General features: G+C 41.0%; 1 protein-coding gene across 1 annotated transcript in view; it reads right to left on the reverse strand.

The window, feature by feature from the left end:
• Positions 1 to 25,223, reverse strand: part of CACHD1 (cache domain containing 1) — a 207,939-nt gene that overhangs the window by 102,086 nt on the left and 80,630 nt on the right. Inside the window, exon 2 of the mRNA XM_047727145.1 lies at positions 21,255 to 21,317. Coding sequence (XP_047583101.1) covers positions 21,255 to 21,317 — 63 coding nt within the window. The remainder of the gene's footprint in view (positions 1 to 21,254; positions 21,318 to 25,223) is intronic.

The raw sequence follows: 25,223 nt of genomic DNA on the forward strand, positions 1-25,223 counted from the left end.
CCTTCAAGTCATCTCAGCCCAGGTTCTAAATAGGAGTCAAGAAGCCTCCAGTAAGTCCCGGTGGTGAAGCCCTAGATAGCACAGAACGGAGATAAGCCATCCTTGCTGTGCCGGACCTGAGCTCCTGACCCACAGAATCTGCAAGCATGAAGAAACTGCTGGTTATGCCACCGAGTTTGGGGTGCTTTCTTGAGCAGCAGTAAGTGACTCCATAGGCTGACAGGTTGAATTCCGTCCCTAGACAAACATATTGAAGCTAGGCTATCCAAACTGCTCCGGTCCAGGTACTACCACTGACATCATCAGAATTACCAAGACTGGAGCCTGTGCACCAGAAACCTGTCCAAAGAAACTGCAGGGTTCTTCGCAAAATTATAACAGCTACTGTACAGAGGTACTTACCACACACTACACACATGGTGAAAAATATGATAAATCACACAATCTGAGGAAACTACCATTAATATAATCAGTCAAGGCACAGAGCCAGGGCACAAGGCCCCCCACTCCTGGGCTGGGCGGGAAACCAAGGCTTTCCCTGGAAGGGGAAGGGGGAGTCTGATGGGGGGAGGGGAGGGGAGGAGAAGGGGAGAGGCACTGCCACAAGTAGTGGGGGCAAGAGCAAATTGGCAATGTTTGCCTTCGGCCGCATGGTTAGAATGGGCCTTGAGCTGCATTTTTCATTAGTGGAGGCAGGGACCTACATGCAGAATTCAGACATATACGACCATTAACAAAAGACCTCAAATGCGAGCTCCTTCCACCTTGGATTCAGACCTCTCAGTCGGAAACTCCTGTCTTTCATGTGGTGATACCCCATCTTGCCTTATTAAAAAAAGAGACTAGACAACCTAGGTGGCTCAGTTAGTTAATGTCTGCCTTCGGCTCAGGTCATGATCTCCAGGTCCTGGGATCAAGCCCCACATCAGGCTCCCTGTTCAGTGGGGAGCCTGCTTCTCCCTCTGCCCGTTGCTCCCCTTGCTTGTGCTTACTCTTAACAAATAATAAATTTTTAAAAATCTTAAAAAAAATAGCCAACATTTGTTAAGTGCTAACTATGTGCAGGATACCCTTCTAAGTACTTCATAAGCACATACCAAATTAAGCTTTCAAAGAACCCTGTAAGGTACACATGTCCATTTCCCCCCCACTCCAGAAGCAAAGTTACACAGCTAGTAAGTAGTAGAGCTGGCCCCCAAACCCAGTAGTATTCCAACTTCAGAGCCTCGGCTTCGACCTCTGTGCAACACGGTTTCTCTCCGTAATACAAACGGACCAATAATCCCCTCCTCCCATTTCCTTTCAAACCCATTTTAACAAATGCTGTGAAATTCTTGGCAGAGTACCATAAGCCACACACCGTCTCATTACTTTCTAATAAAAATTAGACTTCTGAAAACACATTTAGAATTGTACATAATTCCTATGAAAATCAAGCCTTTGAGGAGGTTTAGAACTGAATTCTACCACTGATTAAAAAAAAAGGGGAGGGGATGGGGCCAAAGGTGAATCGACGTATTCTCCTAAAACAATACCTGCTATTCCTGGACTACTGTGGTGTAAGTTACATCAAACTAACCTAAATTGTTCCAATTACTCCAGGGTGTTTAACTTGGTTCATAACCTGGGAAGAAAACATCATGGATGTACTTACTTTTCCTTTCCTTTCAGAAGTGACTTACATAATTCAGTATTTTCCTCGAAATTTTCATTCAATTAATTCATCTGCCCTTATAGGGTAGTAAGATGCAATTTTAATTCCCATTTGACAAGTGAAGAAACTGAGGCATATGGGGCTTAAGGGTCTCTTGACTCCCACATAGGGCTCTGGCCTCCCTTGACCCCACTGCCCGAGATGACCTCCCTGTGCCCTTCTGACAAGGAATGGGAGAGTGACTCACTATGGAAATGTCAACTCCTGCTCCACGGCAGGGTATTTTTTTCTCTCTAAAAGCAAGCTCTTTCAGCATGCCAACCAAATTCAGGTTGCTCGGCGGGCATAACAGAATCTACTAGAGTAAAGATAGCCCACAGAGAGATTAAGTCCTGAACGTATCTGTTCAACTGAAGAGGACCGGCTACCAACACAGAACCTTCCAAGAGGCCCGACGGATTCTGGGTCTGTATCCTGCCATGATCCCTGCAGACAGGAGAAAACAAAGGACATTCTTAACAAAAGCTACAGGTGGACCCACAATCCTCCTCAGTGTAATTAAAAACATTTTTCTTTCCACAGCTCAGCTTTCATCTTTTATCCTTCTTTATCCTCTCCCCTTCATCCCCTAAGGGGTTCCTGAATGCTGATGAGACGACGGGACTAAAACCATCTTGTCATCTTTTGGGTCAATTCTTCGGCTAGCCAACATCCAGCCATGGGTCAAATGATCAGTAGGTAGCATGCCGGTCCCCATGGGAACGGATTCTAATTTGTCATCATCTCCAGTGACAACGTTTCATCACAACATCAATGAATTTCTTTCTTGCTGAATTTCACTTCCCTTAATTTTCCCATAGACATTTCTGTCATTTGCATACTTCCCCAGAGCCCCCCCTTTTAAAGCTCTTTTTACCTTAGCTTTATACTTCTGAAGATTGGGGGTGGGGTAGGGCTGGGGTAGGCACACAGAAGGTAAAAGAAAACAAAAATGCAAACGCACAGGACACACTTTATTTATGTCTCTTTCCTAAAACTCCGGAAGGAGTTTTGAATGTTAGGGAAAGCTTTATTTAAAATGCATAACAATGAAGCTGACAGGCACAGACAGGAAAGGTACCCTAGGGGACTGAAGATTCATAGCAAAATTCCTATTGAATGTAGAAGAGTTTAACATCTGACATTCAAAAACCTTTGTGCCATGATAAGAATTTAATAGCTGATCCCCTCTTCCTCCCATCCCAGCCTTATTACTCAAGAATTATTTTCCCCCAGCAGCTTCAGGACTGAGTTATTTAAATGTGACACAAATAATTTTTAGAATAGGCAAGCACAAACATTTAACATCACTGAACCGCACACGAAGGCAGAACACATTCTCATTGCTTCATTTTGCACACCATAAACGGGATATATAAATGCTAGACCCTCACTATTAGTAATTAGTAATTAATTATTAACTATTAACAGTTGTAATATTCTAAACAGCTCTCTCAATGATCAGCTAGGAAATTGGGCAAGTTGACTTCCCTTAGTCTCCGTTTCCTCGTAAGTAAAATGGGAAGACCAGCCCTCTTCAAGGGCTTATTGTGATGTTCAAATAGCGAACATGTAACACCCCAAAGTACAAGGAATTATTCTTACTGTTCTAGCACAGTATCCATGCCAGGAAATGCATATGATGGTGATGAGAAAGTAGGGTGGGTGTCTAAGTTTTCCACTACTCAAGCTCTCAGTAAAGCAAGAGGGGCTACCTGAACACTGACCATTTTATTCAAGTCATCCTTATGCTTAATCCTCTGTAGGAAACCTGGCACAGGGTTGGCAGGGGAGGGAGGGAGGTTTTTTTTTTTCTTTTTCTTTTTTATTTTCCCCCTTAGATTAAGAACAAAATGGCACAAAGGGTTTAAGCTTTGGAGTCAAATAAATTTGAGTTAAATCCAGCTCTGTCATTTAGTACCTAAAGGAAACTAGGCAAATTATTTCTCTAAGCCTCAACTTAATTACCGCTACGCTGGGAATAATAACAGGTGTTTCATGCTGTTGTTTGAGAGCTAAAGGGGAGAAGGTCCAGGATGTATTCATCAGAGTGACACTGTAAGTACCAAATAAACGGGGCTGATCGTGGTTTTACTGCTGCTGTTACTATTACTGTGGTTGTTTATTATTTGGAGGACTTTATATACTGACACAGGCACTTGGAATGGAGAAATCCGAACATATTCTCGGCGACTGGACAGGAGTTGGGCTGGAGGCGTGAACACGGGGGGCCAGGCCCTGCCAGAGCTGTCCGTGCCTCTTTGAAAGCCCTGTGTCCTGTAGGTTATGTAGTTACAGTCTGAGATAACTCAGAATTCATCTGGGATCTTCTCTTTCTGAACTTCAGGATCTAACGAGGACTTTATTCTTGTCTTTTGCCATTTTCAAGGCATTTTCACAGGACTCATGGCAACGCATGCCTTCCAACAGCCCTGGGAGCTGGGCAGAGCAGGCCTCCCCTGTCCTGTCCCAACAGTCAAGAAATCTAGGCTCAGGGGTGTGCCCACAGTCAAGCCAAGTGAGTGCAGGAAGTGGAGACCATGTCTTCTAATCCCCAGGTCCATCTTCTCTGTGCTACAAACTCCAAAATCACGGTGGGGTGGCGGGGGTGGGGGTTGGGGGAGACGGGACACGACACCTCTCCCTGATCCAACTGTGCTCTTCTCATTCCTTCAGGCCCAGCCCAATTTCTGTCTCTCTGAATTCACCTCAGACCCTTCTTTTCCAAAATCCCCTTGATCTCGCCAACTGGACCCTTCCTATCCCGGTTCATATTGTCCATTTTTCCTATTTAAGGATCCTGTTTCCCCCGACAAATCAGCAGCTTAACAATCAGCATTTATTGATTGCTGGCCATGTGCCGGGCACTTTGAAAGTGCAATTATACGTCAGGCCTTTTAAGTCCCCCAACAGCTCTCGGTAATTGCTGTATGCTACTTTTAATAGATGGTTCTGATAGATTTGCCCAAGGTCACACCACTAATAATTAGATCAAACCCATGCTCTTGAACACTATACTATGCATTCTCGTTTAACATAGTGCCTAGCATCTAGAAAGGACTTAAAAGCGGTCACCGTGGTATTCATTTGCCCTCAGACACCGTTATTTGCAATACTGGAAAAATGTGCTTCTGGATCTAGGACAGGGCAGACAACCTAGGACTACTGCTCCTATCTGGTTCAAGCCAATCAAACTCTGGGCCTGTCTAGTTTCCTATCTTGACCTGTCTCCTGGGTAGTATCAGCAGCTCTGGAGTAAGTCTTGCCCAGAAACACAACACCAGTCTGAGAAGGGATCCTCATGGCACGTGGCCACGGCTGGGAGGGGGTTGCTCATTGACCACTAGAGTATGGGCTTCACGTTGTCATTCAGAGCAGAGCCCGGGCATGGCAGCCGGCGAGGATACAGCACGAGACAGATGAAGACGTACAGATGGAACAGGGCCAGTCTGACTTTCCAATGGCCCAGAGGCTTCAGGGTTGTCTGACGGATGTGTGGGAATAGCACATCCAGTGGAGAAGCGGGGCAGCCGCTGACAGACAAACTGCAGGTGGACCAGGAAGATTGATGGGCAAGGCTGTCGGGGCTCCAGGGTCACATACCCTGCTCCTACGAGAGGTGGGGCCCGGGGGGGCCGAGCCAGGGAGGAGTGCAATGGAAAAAACAGAAGGCAAGTGCTGACATGCCAGAGAACCAGAGGAGTCTGAGCTCTGGGAAACCGTAGAGCACAGCAGCTTCTCTCTAAGCAAAATGCAGGTTTGCTTTTAAGGTCATAATGGAGTTTGCTTTGGGTAGCCGTCTGTGTTAGGTATTTCAGGAGAGTCATGGCAACACACACCCAAGCCTCCTGAAAGCCAAGGTCATCAACTTAAGGGCTCGATAGGCTCTTGCCCTATTTTTCACCCCACTCTCCCCTTAACAACCAGATCATAACAAAAGAAACAATGGGAAGGGCAGGCTTCAACCCACTTCTTCTCACTTCATTCTGTAACAGGAGCCCCTGAGCGGGAGGTTCCTTTAAACCAAAATAAACAAGTCCTCTGACCTTCAAAGTTTACAGCCTGTTCCTTCAGGAGAAACAAGTTCAGCGCAGTCTTGACCTTAGGAAGAATCAAGAGGCTGGGAAATGAGGGTTGGGGGGAGAAGAAGGAGTCACAGCATAGAGACCAACCTCTATCTACCATTTAATTCACTTTTAGAGGTAAGTTTCCACAGGGTATTAATCAGGGAGGAGAAGGGGAGACGTATCTTGGGTTTGTGAATTTAGGAACTCTCCGGTGACCTATGAAGGACACAATCATGGAAAAGGAAAGAAAACTCGGGCCCTTTACTCTTAGTTTGCAAAGCCCATATTTGGAGTATAAATATCTGTGCATAACTTAACACCAGGTGTAACTTTAGAAGCATTCCAAGTAACAGGAAGCCAGGGCCACTAGAGAAACTAGGGATCAGCCGGGAGGGCTCTGAGACCTTGCAATTGTCCTCACAACCAATGCAAACAGTGGCTCATCTCCAGCCAACCCTGCAACCTGGGCCAAGGACTCAGGAAGTCTCTCCTGTATAAATCAAAGTCAAAACCTGAGCTAACCTCCAGTTACAGGCCAAGTGACCAGTGTTTTAAGGTTTTTCCACAGCCCCTCTGAGAGCAGATCAATCAACCACTTGTTAGCAAGTGTCCGTTAGTTCAGCAATCAAGTAGAAAGAGGATACTGGCGAGAAAACAAAAATCTTCTACTAGACACTTCCTTACCCTTGATCTGGCAAGAACTTAGTAAGTCCATTTCTTGGGAAGACAATCTTGAGACATCATGGGGGGAAAAAATGTTTCCATTTCCCCTTTTTGAATACTAACTTATCTTTACAATGGACTATAACATGCCATTTTAGGACTTCATTAATACACAGTTCTAATGACAGCAGAGCTCAGTACAGCAAGTAGGAGATCTCTCCTAGTCCTCCATTATAAGAAGGTAAGTCAGCACAAGACAGAGCCCAATGCACAGGTTATTTCATATTTGGAGTAACAAACTCCCACAACACAGATTTCCTTTAAAATGGAAGGGGGAGGGGCACCTGGGTGGTTCAGTGGGTTAAAGCCTCTGCCTTCAGCTCAGGTCATGATCCCAGGGTACTGGAATCGAGCTCCGCATCGGGCTCTCTGCTTGGGGGGGGTGGGGAGGTGGGGGGAGAGCCTGCTTCCTCCTCTCTCTCTGCCTGCCCCTCTGCCCACTTGTGATCTCTGTCAAATAAATAAATAAAATCTTAAAAAAAATAAATAAATAAAATAGAAGGGGGGAAAAGCCAGTGCAAGAGAAAGCATTTTTTTTTTCAAAAAAGATTTTATTTAGTTAATTGAGAAGGGGGGGGGCGCAGATTGGGAGGCAGACTCCCCACTGAGCAAGGAGCCCATACGGGACTCGATCCCAGGACCTAGAGATCATGACCTGAGCTGAAGGCAGATGCATAACCGACTGAGCCAACCAGGTGCCCAAGAGAAAGCATCTTATAAGCTGTTAAAGACTGGACTGGAAAATCCATAATCATCTGAGTCTAGAGTATGGCAGAGCAACCTCAGGAAAGAGAGCACTCTCTCCTGCTCCCACCTTCCAGCAGGGAAGCCAGCTTATACTATATTTATCTTTAAAGACAGAGAAAAGGTACTTCTTAGCTTTAGTTTCAAGAGACGGGAGTAGTGGCAAAACAGCCTCTGAGACCTACAGGCCTCTACAATGTAGGTATAGAGCTCTAAATACTGATACGGAGGTACAAGGTGGTGGCTGTCGTCATTGTTGTTGTTGCAATTAGGAAACAACCACAACACCCACACAGACCACTGGGATGAGGTGCAAATCCTGGATGCTGGGGGGAAAGGCTATTAAGACTTGCTAGAAACAACAAAAAAGTAATGTTTCCCATGTGGGTTCCAAACCAGAGGAATGAGGATATTTGCCTCAACCACAACAATTTTATTCTATCCTTCTCTGAACTATTCCGTCTGTTCCCTTGCCAAGCTGCATCTGATATCATTCTCTAGCTCACAGTTGGATTTGGGAAGGTCTTCTCATCCCCTATCTGATGACAGGGAGGATTCCAAACAGAAGACCTGGGGCATGCCTGCTCTGCATGGGCTGTTTGCTTGCGTGGGATTCACTGCTAACACCTTCCACGGTAGGGGGGTGCCTGACACGGGGCTCAGGAGATGGGACAGTGACACTTCTCCATAGGTTTGCAGAAGAACCAGCATGCACTTTGCAGCACACAGAAGGACTGAGGACTGCTTAAGTAACTACCAGTGAAAATGCCCACGAACAGCTATTTTCGCATGATCCTGACCTCCCCAGTCTTCTAACATTAAAACAACGCTGTAGCCCCTGCTAGGAGCCCATTGTTATCAATGTGTAACTTCATCGGTCCAGATTTTCAAAGGGTTTGGCTAATTCAGAGGCTCTTGATATTAGCAGCAATTAATTCCTTCACATCATTACCACAGTATTTCCTATTGTGCCAAAGAATGGATTAGGGACGAGGTGGTTTCTGCTCTTAAGAGTCTCACCAGCTTTTCCAATCCACTCTGAGTTTAGTTTCCGAATATGCATTCCGCCAGGTCAGATGGATCGGAGGGTATGTTTCTGTAGGAGTAGCAATTTGGAGATCTGGATCTTCAATTCTTGAGATCTCCAACTCTCCAAATTGTGGATTTGGAGAAATCTTGGCTGCTACCTCCTCCCCAGCATTTCTGAGCCCTATCCAATTGAGAGACACTGGAAATGTGTATATAATGGGCTTAACTGTTTCCATTTTTAGTGGAATGTTCATTTCTCATGATGAAGTCTTCCTGGCTTGTAGAATGAAGACTTACACTCGGTCCATTCCCTTCTAGTTAAATGCAGTTTAAGCAGGAAGCCCAGGCTCTCCTGAAAGAAGGCATCTGCACACATATGGACTGCAGGGTTGCGTGAAAAGCTGGAGCAGGGAGACGGGCGGGAAGGCCGTGGTGTGGTGGGGCGGGGGAGGGGGGGGCAGGCAGGTGCAGGGAGCTTACATTTCTTTCCCCACCCTGCCTTTGAGGTGCCTGCCTGCAACACTTCCTTCTCCCTGCCTTTGCTGATGGAGAAACAGCACCCGTCCCCCTTCATGTGCTCCATCTCAAAGAGTAGAAACACAACATGTGGGAATCAAGGGACCAGGGAAAAGGACTATTCTGGGTTTTGCCAAAACAACAACAAAACAAACAAACAAACCTATAACTAGAATTTATAAGTATTAAATGTTAGGGCGTGGTACTGGTGGGAGATAAAGATTTCCATTTTCTATCACTAGGACAGGAGTACATATACAAATGCAAACATCAACATTGGGTTTTAAGTACTGTAAATATGTGCACAGAATTCCTATCTGTAAACAGTAGGTACTGCATCTTCATGTGTTTGAAGGAAGTACATTATATAAAATGTGTGAGTACACAGGAGAGGGGGGTGTGTGTGAGAATTATCTCCACTTATCTCGACACAAGGCACATACATTGGCTAACATACAATACACATATGCCTCAAATCAGCCAGCCTCTGGGATAGGAATTAAATCTTTCATGCATGCATACAACCATATTTTAACTTCCAAATATAAACAAGCATATGGAACATAAGCTGCATATATCTTTTCCTTAAAATATAAACATGATAAATAGTTCAAATTCCAAACTGCTGCTTATTAAAGAGTGAGATAGTTAGCCATCTTACTTCCCCTTCCTCCCCTCACCACCAAGAAGCTGGTTGAGCAGTTCCAGATCATTAATCAGTAATAATGACAATATTCAGTATCTCAGATTATTGTCAGAGCTTCATACTGGGAGAGAACCCAGGAGTTGTAAGAGGTAGTGCCCCCCATCCCCCCAAAAAGGTTTGCTACATTCTCCAGGAAAACTACTAACAACAGCTCCACCAACCACAGTTCCTCACTAGGGATGCCAAAGAGTCCACCAAGTTCTACTCACGTGCCACAGAAAGGAAGAGCACTCTGTTAGACTTTAACCCTGAGTACTAACCCAACAGCTGTAGTCTTTCACTTACTCCATTAGCTAGAAATTCTCATCTGGGGATACTCATTTACAAAGGACAACAAAAAAAGCCAAAAGCCCAATAGAAATTCCATAATGGCGCACATAATAACTGTCCCAGGGTTATGTTCATAAAGGAATAATGATGAATTGTGAAAAAGAAAAAAGGAGTCAAGGACTTCATTTACTTTTATATATTGTTTCTGTTCCTACAGGAAGATCCATTAGTAATATAATGCTCTTCCTCATAAGGCTCAAGTTACATCCTTGTGATTTATTAGAGTTAAAAGGCTTGTCACTAACAGTCCAGAAGGCACCCCATTCAGTGTTTCACCGGTGTCAACTGAGCATTTGAAGTCAGTCTTTTCCTTGTTTAGCAGCTAAGTATTTATCATAGTACTTAAAATGTTTACACATATTCCTTTCTTACTTTGGTTGATGTGTAATACTCTCAGGAAAGAATAAACCACACATTCCTTTTTTAAAAAATTGGAGACCTATAGAAAACTGGCAGTGGACAAAGTACAAAAAGCAACATCAGACCACACTGAATAAAGTCTTGGTCATATCATCTAATTCAAGAATGATTTTGGGGAATTACTTAATAGCTGAGTCCCCATTTCCTCAAATCGAAAACGAGAAGAGGAACTGTATCTGTATCTCAGGTTTGTGGTATAAATTCAATGAGATAATTCACATTAAGCAGCATTTGTTAAAAGAACACAAACTTGCATGTCAAGTAAATGCAATTTTGCCCAAATGCAACAATGTCTAGGTACATAACAATTCTCGCAACCATCCCCCATTTATTAGAATTCTAGAAAAAAATACATAATTTGCATTGAAAGTATCGCCACACTAGAGGGGATTGATAATCTACTCGGACCACTGTTTGGTCTCATAAATGCAGTCAGTATTTCCTCAAGAGGGCATTTCCATCCATTAGGGCATCCACCTGCAAGAGATTAGCAAGATATGCCAAATATATGAACACATGTCTCCTGTGACTTAACTATGCCCTTGGGATGAGCTCTTTCTCTTCCTACAATGCCAAGTATATGGTAAGTCCTCAACAAATGTTTGCTGAACTCATCAACTGCCAACCCCTTACCAGGGGTATGCTCAGAATCTCCCTTCTAAGAGATCATACTCTAGTTTATCCATTCCATCCCAGGATCTAGAAAGCACTACAGCATTAGTCTGACATGGTCCCTGCACTAAGAACTTTATTTTTAGAGGACCTACCTCTAGAGGACCTACCACAAGTTTTCTTTCTGCTGTAAGAACATCTAATATTTTCTTTTTTTTTTTTTTAAGTTTTATTTATTTATTTGACAGAGAGAGAGAGATCATAAGCAGGCAGGGAGGCAGGCAGAGAGGAGGGGAAGTGGCTCCCCCCCGCCCCCGCTGGAGCAGAGAGCCCAATGCAGGGCCCAATCCCAGGACCCTGAGATCATGACCTGAGCCGAAGGCAAAGGCTTAACCCACTAAGCCACTCAGGTGCCCCCAGAACATTTAATATTTTCTTGCCTCTCCCTTTCCCCTACTTTAAGGAGTACTTCCTCATCACAATATTTTTGCATTTCTTTTAAAACAAATCCAAATTCAATCTTGCATAATCTTTTTTTTTTGAAAAGCAGAATGAGGTACTGTAATTGTAGCTCTTCTGTAAAGTGACCACTTCAAAAAAGTAAAACCATGATAAACTCTAATATATTAAACGAGGTGAACTGTTAGCGGAAGAAAGGGAGAGAAAAAAGTGAACACTTCATCCTTACATTCTACAACGGCCTTTGCTATACCTCCCTCATACCTTAGGAAACCAAAGTTTGGAAATAGTCATGGAGGCACTGCGTCTAAACTCACCTGAACTCGACCCAGTTCTCGGACCTTTTCGGTGAGCCTAGACAAGATACTTATTTCCCTGTGCATAATTTTCCTTTGTCAGTAAACCTTATAGAGCCGGTTCTGGGGATTATGAATTCATGCAAATATTTACTGAGTACCTACCATATACTACATGTAGAGACTTCTTCATGATACTGAGGGCACATCAAGGAATGAATTAGTTCTACCCTCATAGAGCTCAGATTCTACTAGGAAAGATATTCAACAACCACCCAAAGGAAATATATTAAACAAACAAAAATAAATGCATATATACACCCGTGGTGATAAATTATAAGGAGATAAATAAAACAGGTATCGGGGTAAGGAGTAAAGAGGGGAGCAATTACTAAGATTTTTTATATATGAGTGGCCCAGGAGGGCCTTACTGAGAAGGGACACTGAGGCAAGTCTGAAGGATGTAAAGGGGGGGGGGGTGGAATCATGTAAGATTTAATGACAGGCCATATAAGATTAAATGACAGTACTTAATCATATATAGTCAATAAATAATGCCAATCATTATCACAACCAATACAATGAAGAAAACACAAAACGAGGGAAGTTCTGTCTTTGCCACTTTACCATTTATAATGATCACTCTGACACAGTTTTCTCATATGGAAAATGGGATAAGGACACCTGTACTTTTTATGATGTCATTAAGAGGATAAAATGAGAAAATATACATGGATACACTAAAAAATAAAGAGCCACATAAATATTACAACTATCACATTCTCTTTTATACTATTTTTCCAAAATGAGAGACCAGCATCCCATCTTATAGAACAAGGCATAAGTAGGCCAGGAAAAGGGTTTCTAAGATAAAAATGAATTTCTCTTTTGGAAAGTCAGACCAAGAACAGTAAGACCTGAAACAGACTTAGATTCATTTCCAATCAAGGAAACCTAAACAATGAGCTCAATTTGCCAGGACTCTGATTTGAGGGAACAATCATCTGTTTGCTCTGAGCTTTGGCTGATTCATTACAAATTCTCCATCTGGGTGGCTTTACTAGCTTTCAACATTTCTTTTACCTTCCTACAAATTCAGTGTCTTTTGTTCACTCATTCAACAAAAATTTCATGAACACTTACAATAAACACAGAGCCACGTGTAGATTTCGGTAAGTAGGTGAACTAAACCAGGGCTCAGCTTAAATAAATCCCCTGGGGACAGGTGGAGGAAAAGTTAGAGGCAAAGAATGGAATCCATCTACACCACCTCCAGGATTCCTCTACTCTGGACAAGTCTGAGCCTTGAACATACTTAACTAGGTAATTATAAACAAAATGAGAGCCTTCAGGCTACTACCACACTAGGTTATGCTTGGCAGGGCAACCCAAAATAAATCCAGATTCTGGAAATATGAGTATTGAGGTGCAGAGTATCTCTAGATACTTTTTTCAACAAATAGTCACTAAATGCCTACCCAGTACTAGGCACAGGGAGCCAGGATTAAAAGACATGATTCCCAAGTGCTCAGCGCTTCCACGCCTCCTCTTGTCTACCACTGTCCCTTTCTCCCTGTGCTGCAGTGCACAGCTCAACAACAGAACCAGGTTTTCCTACAGTGAAGAGTTTCTGGTAGTGCAAATACAGAAGTAATACACATGCAAAGCTGACACAAATCCCATGTCTAGTCTTTCATTTCTCAACTAGCATACCTTCTACTTAAAGCTCCCACTAGTCCCTTCCAGGGTCCTTCTGTGATTGTTCTCTCCTGGAAATTCTCTAAAATCTACAGCTCTCTTCTTATAGGCCTTACCTACGAGGATTAAATAACACACTAAGAATGGCAATCTTCTCATTCCTCTACTCTTACATGCATTCTCTACCACTCTATTGTATTCTGAAAGCAGAACACAAAATACAAAAATGTCTAGTCTGTGCCTGCCATGTAACTTCTGGAGCCAATCTTGCAACACAGACCGTCACACCCATTTTATAAAAATAAAATGGATGCAGACACTGGAAGGTTAAGTATCATGCCAAAAATCAAATAGATGTAAATGATAGAAACTGCTTGGAACTCAAGTTTTCTATATCAAAAGAGGCTCTTTAGTTCTCCATCACGAGCAACCCCTGTCCCAAGGAGTAGTTTCCTAACCTTTCTGGCCTTATACCCATGGTCTCAGAGGTCCCAACTCTAAAATTCTGAAACACCACACAACATAGAACAGATTACTTACATTTTAGCATAGAAAGTATCATCTCTTTAAGACTGACTACCTGTATTCATAATATCTTTGAAGAAATAACTATTTTGTGTTTGTTCTGTTACGAAGTGTTTTTTTTCTACGATTAAAGGGATGGAATTTCATGCATGATCTAGATACTTCTTTTTAGATGGATTCTAATCCACTGCTTTGACCTGGTCCAAATTCCTCGTGACTGAGGACTTGAATTTATATAGATACAGGAATAATTTGGAGTATTAGCAAGCATTAGGTTCATATAAAACCAATATGCTTCTCCTTTACTATACTCCAATGAATGGTATTGGTGAAATAAAACATCAAATTTTAAATCTTGCAGGAAGAAGCATCAGTATCAAGTAATAATTCACAAAAATAATTGAGGAAAAACTACAGACTTCTACCAGAATGAATTTTAAATGCTAGAGTGTTTTGAAACACAAGAAACAGACTAGCAGGCGCACCTGGGTGGCTCAGTCATTAAACATTTGCCTTCAGCTCAGGTCATGATTCCAGGGTTCTGGGATTGAGCCCCACATCAGGCTCCCTGCTCAGCAGGAAGCCTGCTTCTCCCTCTCCCACTCCCCCTGCTTGTGTTCCCTCTCTCACTGTATGTCTCTCTCTCTAACTAAATAAATAAATCTAAGGAAGGAAGGAAGGAAGGAAGGAAGGAAGGAAGAAAGGAAGGGGAAGCAAACTAGCAGTTTGCATCCTATCAGCCTAAATGCCTGCTACAACAATCAACTCTCCTCACAGGAATATAATAGAACCCAAAGCTTTTCAGTCTCCAAAGTACAATCCCTATTTTTTGACAGAAGAATAAAAGCCAAAGTGTGACCCATTTTTGAGAGTAAAGAATCAACAAAAATCAAGTTCAAATATATGCAGATGACAGAACCCACACACAGGATTCTAAAGCTGCTATCGTAACTATGCTCAAGGATACAAATGAAAACATGCTTGCAATAACTGAAAAGAAAATCTTAGAAAAATCCTCTAGAGAAAGAAAGAAATGGAAATCCTGGAGTTTAAAAACAGGATACTGAAGTTTTAAAATGTCTATCTGTGGAGTTCTACAGCAGGTTGAGATATTAGGAGTAAACTTAAAGACAGATCAACAAAAATGATCTAATCGGGAGGTCAGAGGGGAAAATAATTTTTAAAAGGAGGCGGTGGCATTATCTCAGGAACTTATAAAATATCAAAAGATGTAGCATATATGGAATCAAAGTCCCAGCAGGAGAAAAGAGAACAAGGCAAAAAAATATCTGAGCAAGTAATGATAAAAAAGCCCCCAAATATGATGAAGACCAAATATTTATAGATTCAGAAAGCTCAACACACACCAGGGAGGATAAATATAAAGACTGATATGTCTAGACAATTATAGTCAAATTGCTGAAAACCAAAGATAAAGGGAAAAACTTTGACAGAATCCAGGGGGTTGGGTGGGCAATGATATTATAGACAATGACAACTTTTATGGCTTTCTCATCAGAAGTGAACTCCACTACACAGTGGAACATCATTTATGCTTTAAAGATTAAAAAAAAAAATCAGTCTAGAATTCAGTCTCAAGCAAAAATATCTTAAGAGTAAAGGCAAATAGAGATATTTTCTGAGCACAAGAATGATGAGAAAGAGACTCTGTCACCAAAAAATCTTTAAAGAGGTTTTTAAACTATCAGTTGATTATCTTCAGGGAAAAAATGAAGCTTATTGGGAATGGTAAGTATCCAACATTCATTTTTCTTTTAATTAATTTACTGAATTCATAGGACAATTTAAAGGAAAGTTTAATATTCTCTTGTGCAGTTTATAATAGGTAGAACTCTAGCATGAAGGACAGTAGTGGGAAATGGACCTACAAGGTTATGAGGGTTCTAGATTTTCTGTGAAGTGATAGAATATTAAGCTCCAAATAGACTGTAATAAGCTAAGGGTGTATACTGTAGAGCGTGTGTAGAGCACAAACCTAAAAATAAGCAGAGAAATACAGGTTTAAAAAGCTAAGACAGATTAATATGAAATTCAAAAAAAAAAAAAAAACCACACAAACAAAAATTCAAAAGGAGCTGGTGGGGGAGGAACTAAAAGAGGGGAAAATGAAAATAGTTGACCCAAATCCAACAATCAAAGTAAATACTCCCTTAATTAAAAGACCAAAATTGTCAGTTAAAAAAGCCTCAACTCTATTTGGTCTAGAAAAGATACACTGTTACCAAGGGAGACACAGAAAGTAAATGCTTATAAAAAGACCTAGTGCAAACAGTAAGCATAGAAAGGCTGGAGTGGCAATATTAGTATCAGCTTAAACTTCAAGAAAAGACCACTGTAACCAGACATAAAGAACATTATATAATCTCGAAAACAACTCCTCAGAAAGACCAATCAATTTTAAACGCATACCAGCCCAATAATGAAATCTCAAACTATAGGAGGCAAAAATGAGCAGAATTAAAGGAAAAAATGCACAACTCCAACAATACAGATATTAACAATCCTCTTAGCAATGACAGAATTAGACAAAATAAAAATCAGCCCCCAAACAAATAATCTGAATTATCAACTTGCTTAATCTAATGGGTATATGAAGAACCTAACAGTCAGCAACTACAGAATACACATTCAAGTTTACATGGTATATTCACCAAAGTAAATCATATGCAGGGCCATAAAACCCAAGTTTCAACAAATTAAAAAAGACTGAAATCATACAATATGTTCCCTGACCACAGTGAAATGAAATTAGAAGTTAGTAACAATAGCTAAGAAAACCCCAAATGTTTTGGAAATCGGACTATACACACTATAAAGTAATCCTTGGGTCAAAAAAGAAATTAGAAAATATTTCAAGAATTGAATTATAAGAAAACCATGATCTCAAACTTTGTGGGATGATAAAAGCAGTGTGTAGAGGACAGTTTATAGTGTTAAATGACTCTATTTGAAAAACAGAAAGGTGTTAAAAAAAAAAAATCAATGACCTAAAATTCCAATTTAAGAAGCAGAAGACCAAACCTAACCTACAACACAAGGAAAGAAATAAAAAAGAGCTTAAATCTGTGAAACAGAAAGTGGAGAAAATTAATGAGGCCAAGTTATAAAAGCTTGGTCATCACCACCAATTTACTTTGCGATTTGTTCTCTCTCATTCTCTGTCAGTCTAATTTATCCCTTCAAGGTATTTTTCCCCCCAAAGAACCAATATTTTGTTTTACTGATTTTTCTTTATGTTCTTTTAGCCTACAGTTATTAAAAGGATAACAAAATATTATAAACACTTCTATGCCAATAAATTTGACACCTTAGATGAAAAGGACAAATCTCTTGAAAAAAATCCTCTTACTAAAATGGATACAAGACAGAAAATCTAAGGAAAAAAAACTGTACCTCCCCCTCAACCCCACCCACAAAACCCAAAGACCTATAGCTATTAATGAAACTGAGGATCAAAAACCTGCCCACAAAGCGCGCTCCAAGTCCAGACGGCATTCTGGGTATATTCAACCAAACATCAGTGGAAGGATATCACCAATGCTATATACTCTTTTCTAAAGTCAAGGACAAGGAAATGTTTCCAAACTAGCTTTATAAAGCAAATACCCTAGAATCACAAAGTGATAAGTAATAAGGGGGAGGGGGATGGAGGAAGTAGAACAAAGTAAAGGAAAATCAGGCCTTTGGCAGGCAGGGTGGGCTGCATTTTAAAATACATTGGTCACCTCTTTCAGCAAGTGACTTCTGAGGAAAGCCTTGGAGCAGGTGAAGGTCCTTGGGGACGAACGTCTCAACAGCACCAGTGCAAGGCCCTAAAATGCATGAATATGCCAAGAAACAGCTAGGACTCAAGTGTGGGGTCCTGCAGGCCCAAGCCAGGTAAGTATATCAACACAACACAACAGAAAGGATCAAACTTCTTCATACTGATGTTAATCAGATACAATGAGGACCCTGGATTCAGCAACGTGGGCATCACTGGTGACCTTGGAGAGAGCAGTTTTGTAGGACTTGTAGGGCTGAAGAAAGTTTTGGAGAGAATGCAAGAACTGGACCAAATGAGTATGGATACCTTGTGACGGTTTGTGCTTCAAAGGGAAAGAAAAAAATGGGGCAGTACATGGGAGAGGGAAGCAGCGTCAAGGGTTTGTTTATGCTTAAGACAGAAGAACAGCACGTTTTAGGTGCTGAAGGATAGGATCCTGAAGAGAAAAAAAAAGGATTAAGAAAGAAGGAGTACTCGGCCCAAGGTCAGGTATATTGGCCCAAGGTCAGGTACACTGCACACGTAGGTGTTGCTCTTACCCTAACGGCCTATTCCAAAAGAATTCTGAAGTCTTCTAAAATCAGCCACTGCCATCAATAATTTATGAAATAGTGCATGATGAAAATAGATTTGCTATCTCATTAAATAAATGATTAACCTAAATAATTACTAGAGCATTTGTGAAAAAGTTAGACCAAACTCTTGACACATGTCCAAGGTGCCTCTGGTTTCTTTAGTGATTCAATTAAGTGCTCCAAGAGGCTCTTTCTCCTTTTGTTTCTTCTTCATTGCTTTGTGTTTTATGGACAATGTTTGGCTCTCTCTGGGGCACTGGATCAAAAATTCATTTTTCTGGATTCTGGTTCAATTTCATATAATGGCTTTATGTGCTCATACAACTTCATTTCTCAAAGTTTTAAAAAACAGAGTCTATGGGAAATACCCCGCGTAAGAATGTGTGCATGAGATTTTATTTCCTGAGGCTGTTGCCCCAGATTTTTGGCAGCAAAACTACAGATACTGAACTAATTAAAGATTTAAAACACATTGTTAGGCATTTAGAGCCACACTCAGAAGGTTAATTTAAAAGAAATAATTAGAAAAAGCAAAGCAAAGTCTATACCATAGAGAGTTTTGTAGTAAGAGTCAAGAATCACAAAATGTTTATTAGTTTTAATTACTTTGCTCCCCTAAGCAGAAGATATTAACAATGCACTAGATTTACTGCCAACTTACACAGTATGCACAAGTCAGATCCAACTCTCAATAAGATTTGATTAGTAAGGTGGAAGGGTAAAAATCCACAAGGTTCTAGTTCTCATTACCCCAATGGAGGAATGATGGATAGAAAAATCAAATCAGGATTGCAGATCCTACAAAATATACCAAAACATAAAGTGGTCCACTAAAGACTGAGCTAAAATGGAGTATAGGGGTCAATAATCCACCTTCAATAACTAGCCTATTTGATAAGCCTAGCTTATCAAATGAATCTTATAAGCAGTTACGAGGGTTCTTATAATAATGATGACATGATAATTATCTCCACATACTGGATGTAAAAGAGGCGTAAGATCAATTTGTTCAGGGTTCTTCCAAAGGGCAGACTGGAGAGATTGAAGGAAGGTTCAAAGTACATTCTGGGTCAATGTAAGGAATTTTTTGACCATCAGATCGGGGGTGGGGGGACACAGAACTGGGTGAGAATTCATTTGAATGATACCAAATAAAAAAAAAAAGCTTAGCAGAGGCTGTTTTGAACTGAATATACAAATTTTAAAAATGAACTCTTAAAAACATACACACACACACACACATACATACATACATATACACATATAAACTTGGTGTCCAACTTCTTTTGAAAAGTAGCTAACGTAACAGTCATGAGACTACAGGTAACTTATTTTATCTCTTGGAGCTTCAGTTTGCTTATCTGTAATAAGGATATTTTTCCTTCAAGGTTATTTCAAGGAAAAAAAAAATCAATGTGATAAGCACCAATGTTCCATATGTCCGCAATCAGTCACTATAATTTTAACAAATTATTAAAGGCTTCCAAACTTGTGCACATCTTGATAAATAAAGCAATGATATCAGTCTGAGAAAACAAAACAAGTTTCACATCTGAAGACAGCTGAAGAACTTGTATCTGTTACTTCAAGGAGAGCAACAAAGCTGATCTCCCTGGGTCAGTTTCTTTAAAATGTTATCAAATGGCCTTTGGTCTCCCAAAAAGTTTCCTCCAACACACTTTGTGTAGAAATCTTCCCTCCCATAAAAACCCTTTTAAATTTCATGACCTTAAAAGCACTTCTCAGTTTGCTGGAATCAACATAAGACAGGAATTATTAAGATAAAGACTTGATACAGCAAACTGCATCATATTCACTGTGATGTGAAGTCATTAGTTTTTTAAAAAATATCTGAAGCTAAGAAAAAGAGTACACACGTAAGTGCTTACATCCTTTAAATTTAACCTCCAGAAACCAATAAAACATTTTAAGGTCTACACACAGGAAATGCTGAACTTCAAAATTAAACCACAGTAATTTATTATAAATAAATAACTATCCCATCAATAACTTCACTCTAATGACACTTGGAAAGCTTTTCCCTCTTGTGTAGCACTTCTGAAGTTCAGATCAAGTCAAGCTGTTTTCCAGGAATAAAGTAAAGGCAGCACCTCAGGGAATTGGAGTTATTGCGTGTTTTACCACTATTATCTTTTTATTCTGTGGAAGCACTCCGCTACACTCTGGTTTTTAGCTTGGTTCTGTTTTTTACTTAAGTTTCCAACCTTGCTTCAAGTTACCAGTTGACGGTCACACAGTGTAATGAAGTTGGTGGATTAGTTGAAATTAAAACCCAGAATCCTCTTTACCACCCTTCTTTTTAAGCACAGATCAATTATTTATGACCAAGTTCACCAACACTATGTTTTAATTTAGGAAGCAGTCCATTTGAAGGCAGCTATAAATAAATAGAATCTGGCCTCAGAACTTTTTGACCCCACACAGTACTAAAAGGAGATAGAAGGACCAAGAAGCAAATGAAGAATCCAGGAGAAAAGAAAAATTAAAGAACAAAAGAAACCAATATCCACTGAGCTGCTTCTATGCCAGAATCTTCCACACAAAGGATGTCATTTGTTCTCGACCATCTTGACATTACTTCATTTAACTCTATCTCATAAAGGACACACTGTATTCACCTTACTTAAGGCCCTGAAACGACAGATTCAAAAGGCTGACTTGCTTACTGGGGGTCATGGAAAAAGTGAAAAAAAAAACCAAGAATCTGACCTGGGTTGGTTTGATTCCAAAGCCTGGGCACGTCTTCCCAGTATCAGATGAAATAATTTCTAATATTTTAAAACTGGGGTCAGTTCAGGAATTTTCAAAACAACGAAAAGGAATTAAATCATACTTCCAAAGTGTAACACAAATAACAAAAAATATCCACAGAACCATTATTTCAACGGCCTACAAGAACTTCAAGTCTGAGGTTGTCACCATTGTGCCTACGACACAGATGAAACCCTACACAGAACAAAGGGAAACCTCACGTAGAGATGGCCTGGGAAGGATAGTGCAGCTGTATCCAAAAGCAGGACAAAGAGAAGGTCAAGTACTAAGTAACCTCTTACCTGCTGTACTTCACTTTCTCCATTTGAGATCTTCTCCGTGTAAACAAAGGAGTTGAATATCCGCTGGAACAAAAAGAAAATGAACAAACATTAGATTTTCTCAAGACAGCCATTTTCCAATGAAGATTGTGTGTGTGAATAATTTGTTTACAACACAAACAGAATCAATCAGAAAAAAATTTTATTAAAATACTGTTATTTTACACCGAGAAATCCACATATCAGCCAAAGTCAATCACACTTATATAAGCAAATACCAGGCACTTCTGCAGTGAAATAAACCAGATGTTCCACTATATTTTTCATTTTCAAAAATACATTTAATTATAGATTTCCGGAGCCCATGCCATTTTATCCAAGTGGTATAATCTGACAAAGTTGTGTTTCTCATTTAAATCCTGCACTCCCTGAATGCTGTAATTGTTTACAGACACTAAAATCTAATGCAATAAAGGTCTTTAAAAGGGATTCTTTCCTTATTCTCTCATGTCCCTGGTCCCACCAGTACCTACCCAATATTATCTATCACCTTCATTACCCAAGCACTCCCTTGGGAGGGTAACATAATAGGGCTTGCCAAATATGTGCAGCCTTAAGATCCAGTTCTTACATGTCAGGAAATGGGACAGCCGTGCCAAGACATTCGTCCAAACTATGACACACAAGCACACACATTCTTCCATTGCTCTCCGCCTAGCTGGTAACTACCCCCTCCATACATTGCCTGCATTTAAAACATCCCTGCAGACTTATGACTTTACCAAACCCTACCCATTCCTGAGCAGTCACAAGAGATTAATATATAACATACTAAAGAAATTAGGATCCAAGATACGTATCTGTTAGAGACACAAAAAAAGAGCAGCGGCTCCCTCATTTACCCTAAAACTTGAAAGATACCACTGGAACTCTCCAGATGAGTAAGGAGTCAGACCTGGAGATGTCAGCCAAAACTTCCCTTTTCCCTTTGTATCCCACTGCCAAGGGCTTGTCAGCATCTGGGACAGCTTCCAGGATAGCCTAGCACACCTGCATGGTTGTGGTGAGGAAGGCAAGCGCCAAGTTTACCAAGTGCTGGGCAAAAGGGGAAAGATAAGATGCTAGGGAAGAGGGTGGGGGAAGGAGGGGAAGGACTGTGACAGAATGGGATAGAATTACAGTCTGGAAAATTCTAATTATGAATTATCATAATTTTACAAGACACCACTCATTCATCCAACAGATGCTAATTTTCCCTTTCCTTCCTAAAAAGGACTCTGCTGAAGGGCGCCCGGGTGGCGTAGTCAGTTAATGGGCTGACTCTCGGTTTCCACTCAGCTCAGGTCGTGATCTCAAGTCTTGCTTCTGGCTGGACTGTGTACTCAGAGCAGAGCCTGCTTAAGGTTCTTTATCCCTCTCCTTTTGCCCCTCACCGCTCAAATAAATCTTTAAAAAAAAAAATGACTCTGACAGGAAAAGTCCATATTTCCAGTAATAGTGCTAAGGCCAAGGATACTGGCTGCTGTGTAATGAATGCTTACTATGGGCGGACATTATTCTCAGCGTGTTTTGTTTTTCTTTTAAATGTCTCCTAAAACACCCTTGTGACAGGCACTATCATCTCCACCACACAGCAGTGAAAACAAGCAGATTTGTTGAGTGGCCAACGCCATGCACATACTGTACCTTTGTGCACATGTCCTAGTCCATCTTTATATGGAAATCACTGCAGCTCCAAAGATGAAAAACTACTACCCTGGGAAGTTAAGGATCTTACCCAGCATCACTTCGAGAGGATTGGAACCTACCCACTCCAGACCCAGTGCTCCTAACTCTATTGTCTCATGAGAATTTGCCACACAGCTGCCTGACACATATTTAAAAACGAAACAACAGGGCACCTGGGTGGCTCAGTTGCTAAGCCTCTGCCTTCACCTCAGGTCATGATCCTGGGGTCCTGGGATCAAGCCCCACATTGGGCTCCCTGCTTAGCGGGAAGCCTGCTTCTCTCTCTGCCACTCCCTCTGCTTGTGTTCCCTCTCTCACTGTGTTTCTGTCAAATAAATAAAATCTAAGAAAAAAAATGAAAAAAATAAAAATTAAAAAATAAGAACAAAACAACAACACACAAAAAAAACCACTTTTGTTAGGAGCTAATACCCAAACATAATGAAGATCAACTGTCCCTTACTTTTCTCTCCAAAATTCAAAAGGCTCTAAAAATCCAAATTTCACCTAAGACATTTGCTACCAAAATAGGACATGATCTGAATTTATTAGGCTATAAATCCTAACTCCAATTGATGTGTACTTCTAGCCTTTATTAAACCACTTAATGTGCATGTTCATTAGTTCTGATGCAGATATATTATTTAATGCATCTGATTATTGGGTTCTGTGCAAGACCTCACTGGCAGTGTGTTTTTATTAGGGGCACCAGGATTCTGAATCCTAAGACAGATCCCCCCCTCTTTTTTTTAGATTTTATTTATTTATTTGGCAGACAAAGATCACAAGTAGGCAGAGAGACAGGCGGGGGTGGGGGTGGGGGGGGGAGCAGACTCCTGCTGAGCAGACAGCCCGATGCGGGGCTCGATCCCAGGACCCTGAGATCATGACCTGAGCTGAAGGCAGAGGCTTAACCCACTGAGCCACCCAGGTGCCCCAACATATCCCATTTTGAAAAAGGGATTAGCAACCTGTACGACCTCCATTCCTATAATTTGAAGCTCACAGTTTTCTGGTGAACACCTTAGCTTAATAGATTTTAACGTTTTTGTAACCTGGGTCACTCCCATCTGCTTCCCAGACTGTATTTTTATACAATGTGATCTTCAAAACTTGCTCAGTATCATGAGAACACGGACTAAAAATTAACATAATTCATGTAGTGTCTCCAGATCTTGAGAAGTGTGGTCAATTTCTTATTGCATTTCTGACAATCGTCATCCAGTTGATACAACATCTGGTCTATCCTGGAAGGTGCCTGATGGAATAATGCACGAAACAGCCCTGGGAAAACACATCTGATCCACCTTGCTCAAGTCAACACCCACCAAGGGCCAAACTTACGATCACACTTGGGGGTGGGATGTTAAAATAATAAGTGAATCCCTCTCTAGTAACACAGACTCTATGTTGGGAGGTAATGACAAGGCTGTGTTTCAATCCCTGTATTATTCGTCTATTATCTTACCAATTATTAAAAAATGATTGCTCATTCTTTCATGCAGACCTTTTTATGGCCTATAAGAATTTTTATATTCTCTGCACTTAATAAATGGGAGGATAAAAGAAAATTTTAAAAGTTTTGGATACAAACAGTACTGACTCTGCAGGCTACCTACTTTTTTAAAAAAATGTTTTATTTATTTATTTGACACAGACACAGTGGGAGAGGGAACACAAGCTGAGGGAGTGGGGGAGGGAGAAGTACACTTATTGCAGAGTAGGGAACCCCTGGGATCATGATTTGAGCCAAAGGCAGACGCCTAATGACTGAGCCACCCAGGCGCCCGGCTACCTACTTTCTGCAGCCCTCTAACCACCCCACAAAGCGAAATCACCTGCAAGGGTCATAGTTTGGGGCTATCACCAAAGCAAACAATTTTTGCCCCTCACCTTCCCCAAACAGGGAAGGGTATTAGGGGCTGGTAGAATCTAGACGAGTAACTCACAACTCAACAGGTCAGCCAGTCATGTCTGGTTCAAGGTTAAAAGTTCAGGCTTGTCTGTATGCACAAGATCTCAAGGTAGAGAGTGAGTTTCTACTACACTCTAGGTAGATGGACAGTAGCCATCTAGCTTAAAATGCAGGGCCTGCTAAGCCCAGCTCTCAAAGGCTTAGGCTTAGTACTTTTATAGTTTACAATTTCTCATAAATGATCACATTTGATCCCCACAGCCACCCTATGGGGCGGGCAGGGCATAGAGCTGAAACCAATTTTACAGACTGAAAGCTACAGTTAAAAAAAAAAGAAAGAAAGAAAA

Source organism: Lutra lutra, chromosome 4 (assembly GCF_902655055.1).
Source record: "Lutra lutra chromosome 4, mLutLut1.2, whole genome shotgun sequence".
NCBI classification, from domain to species: domain Eukaryota; kingdom Metazoa; phylum Chordata; class Mammalia; order Carnivora; family Mustelidae; genus Lutra; species Lutra lutra.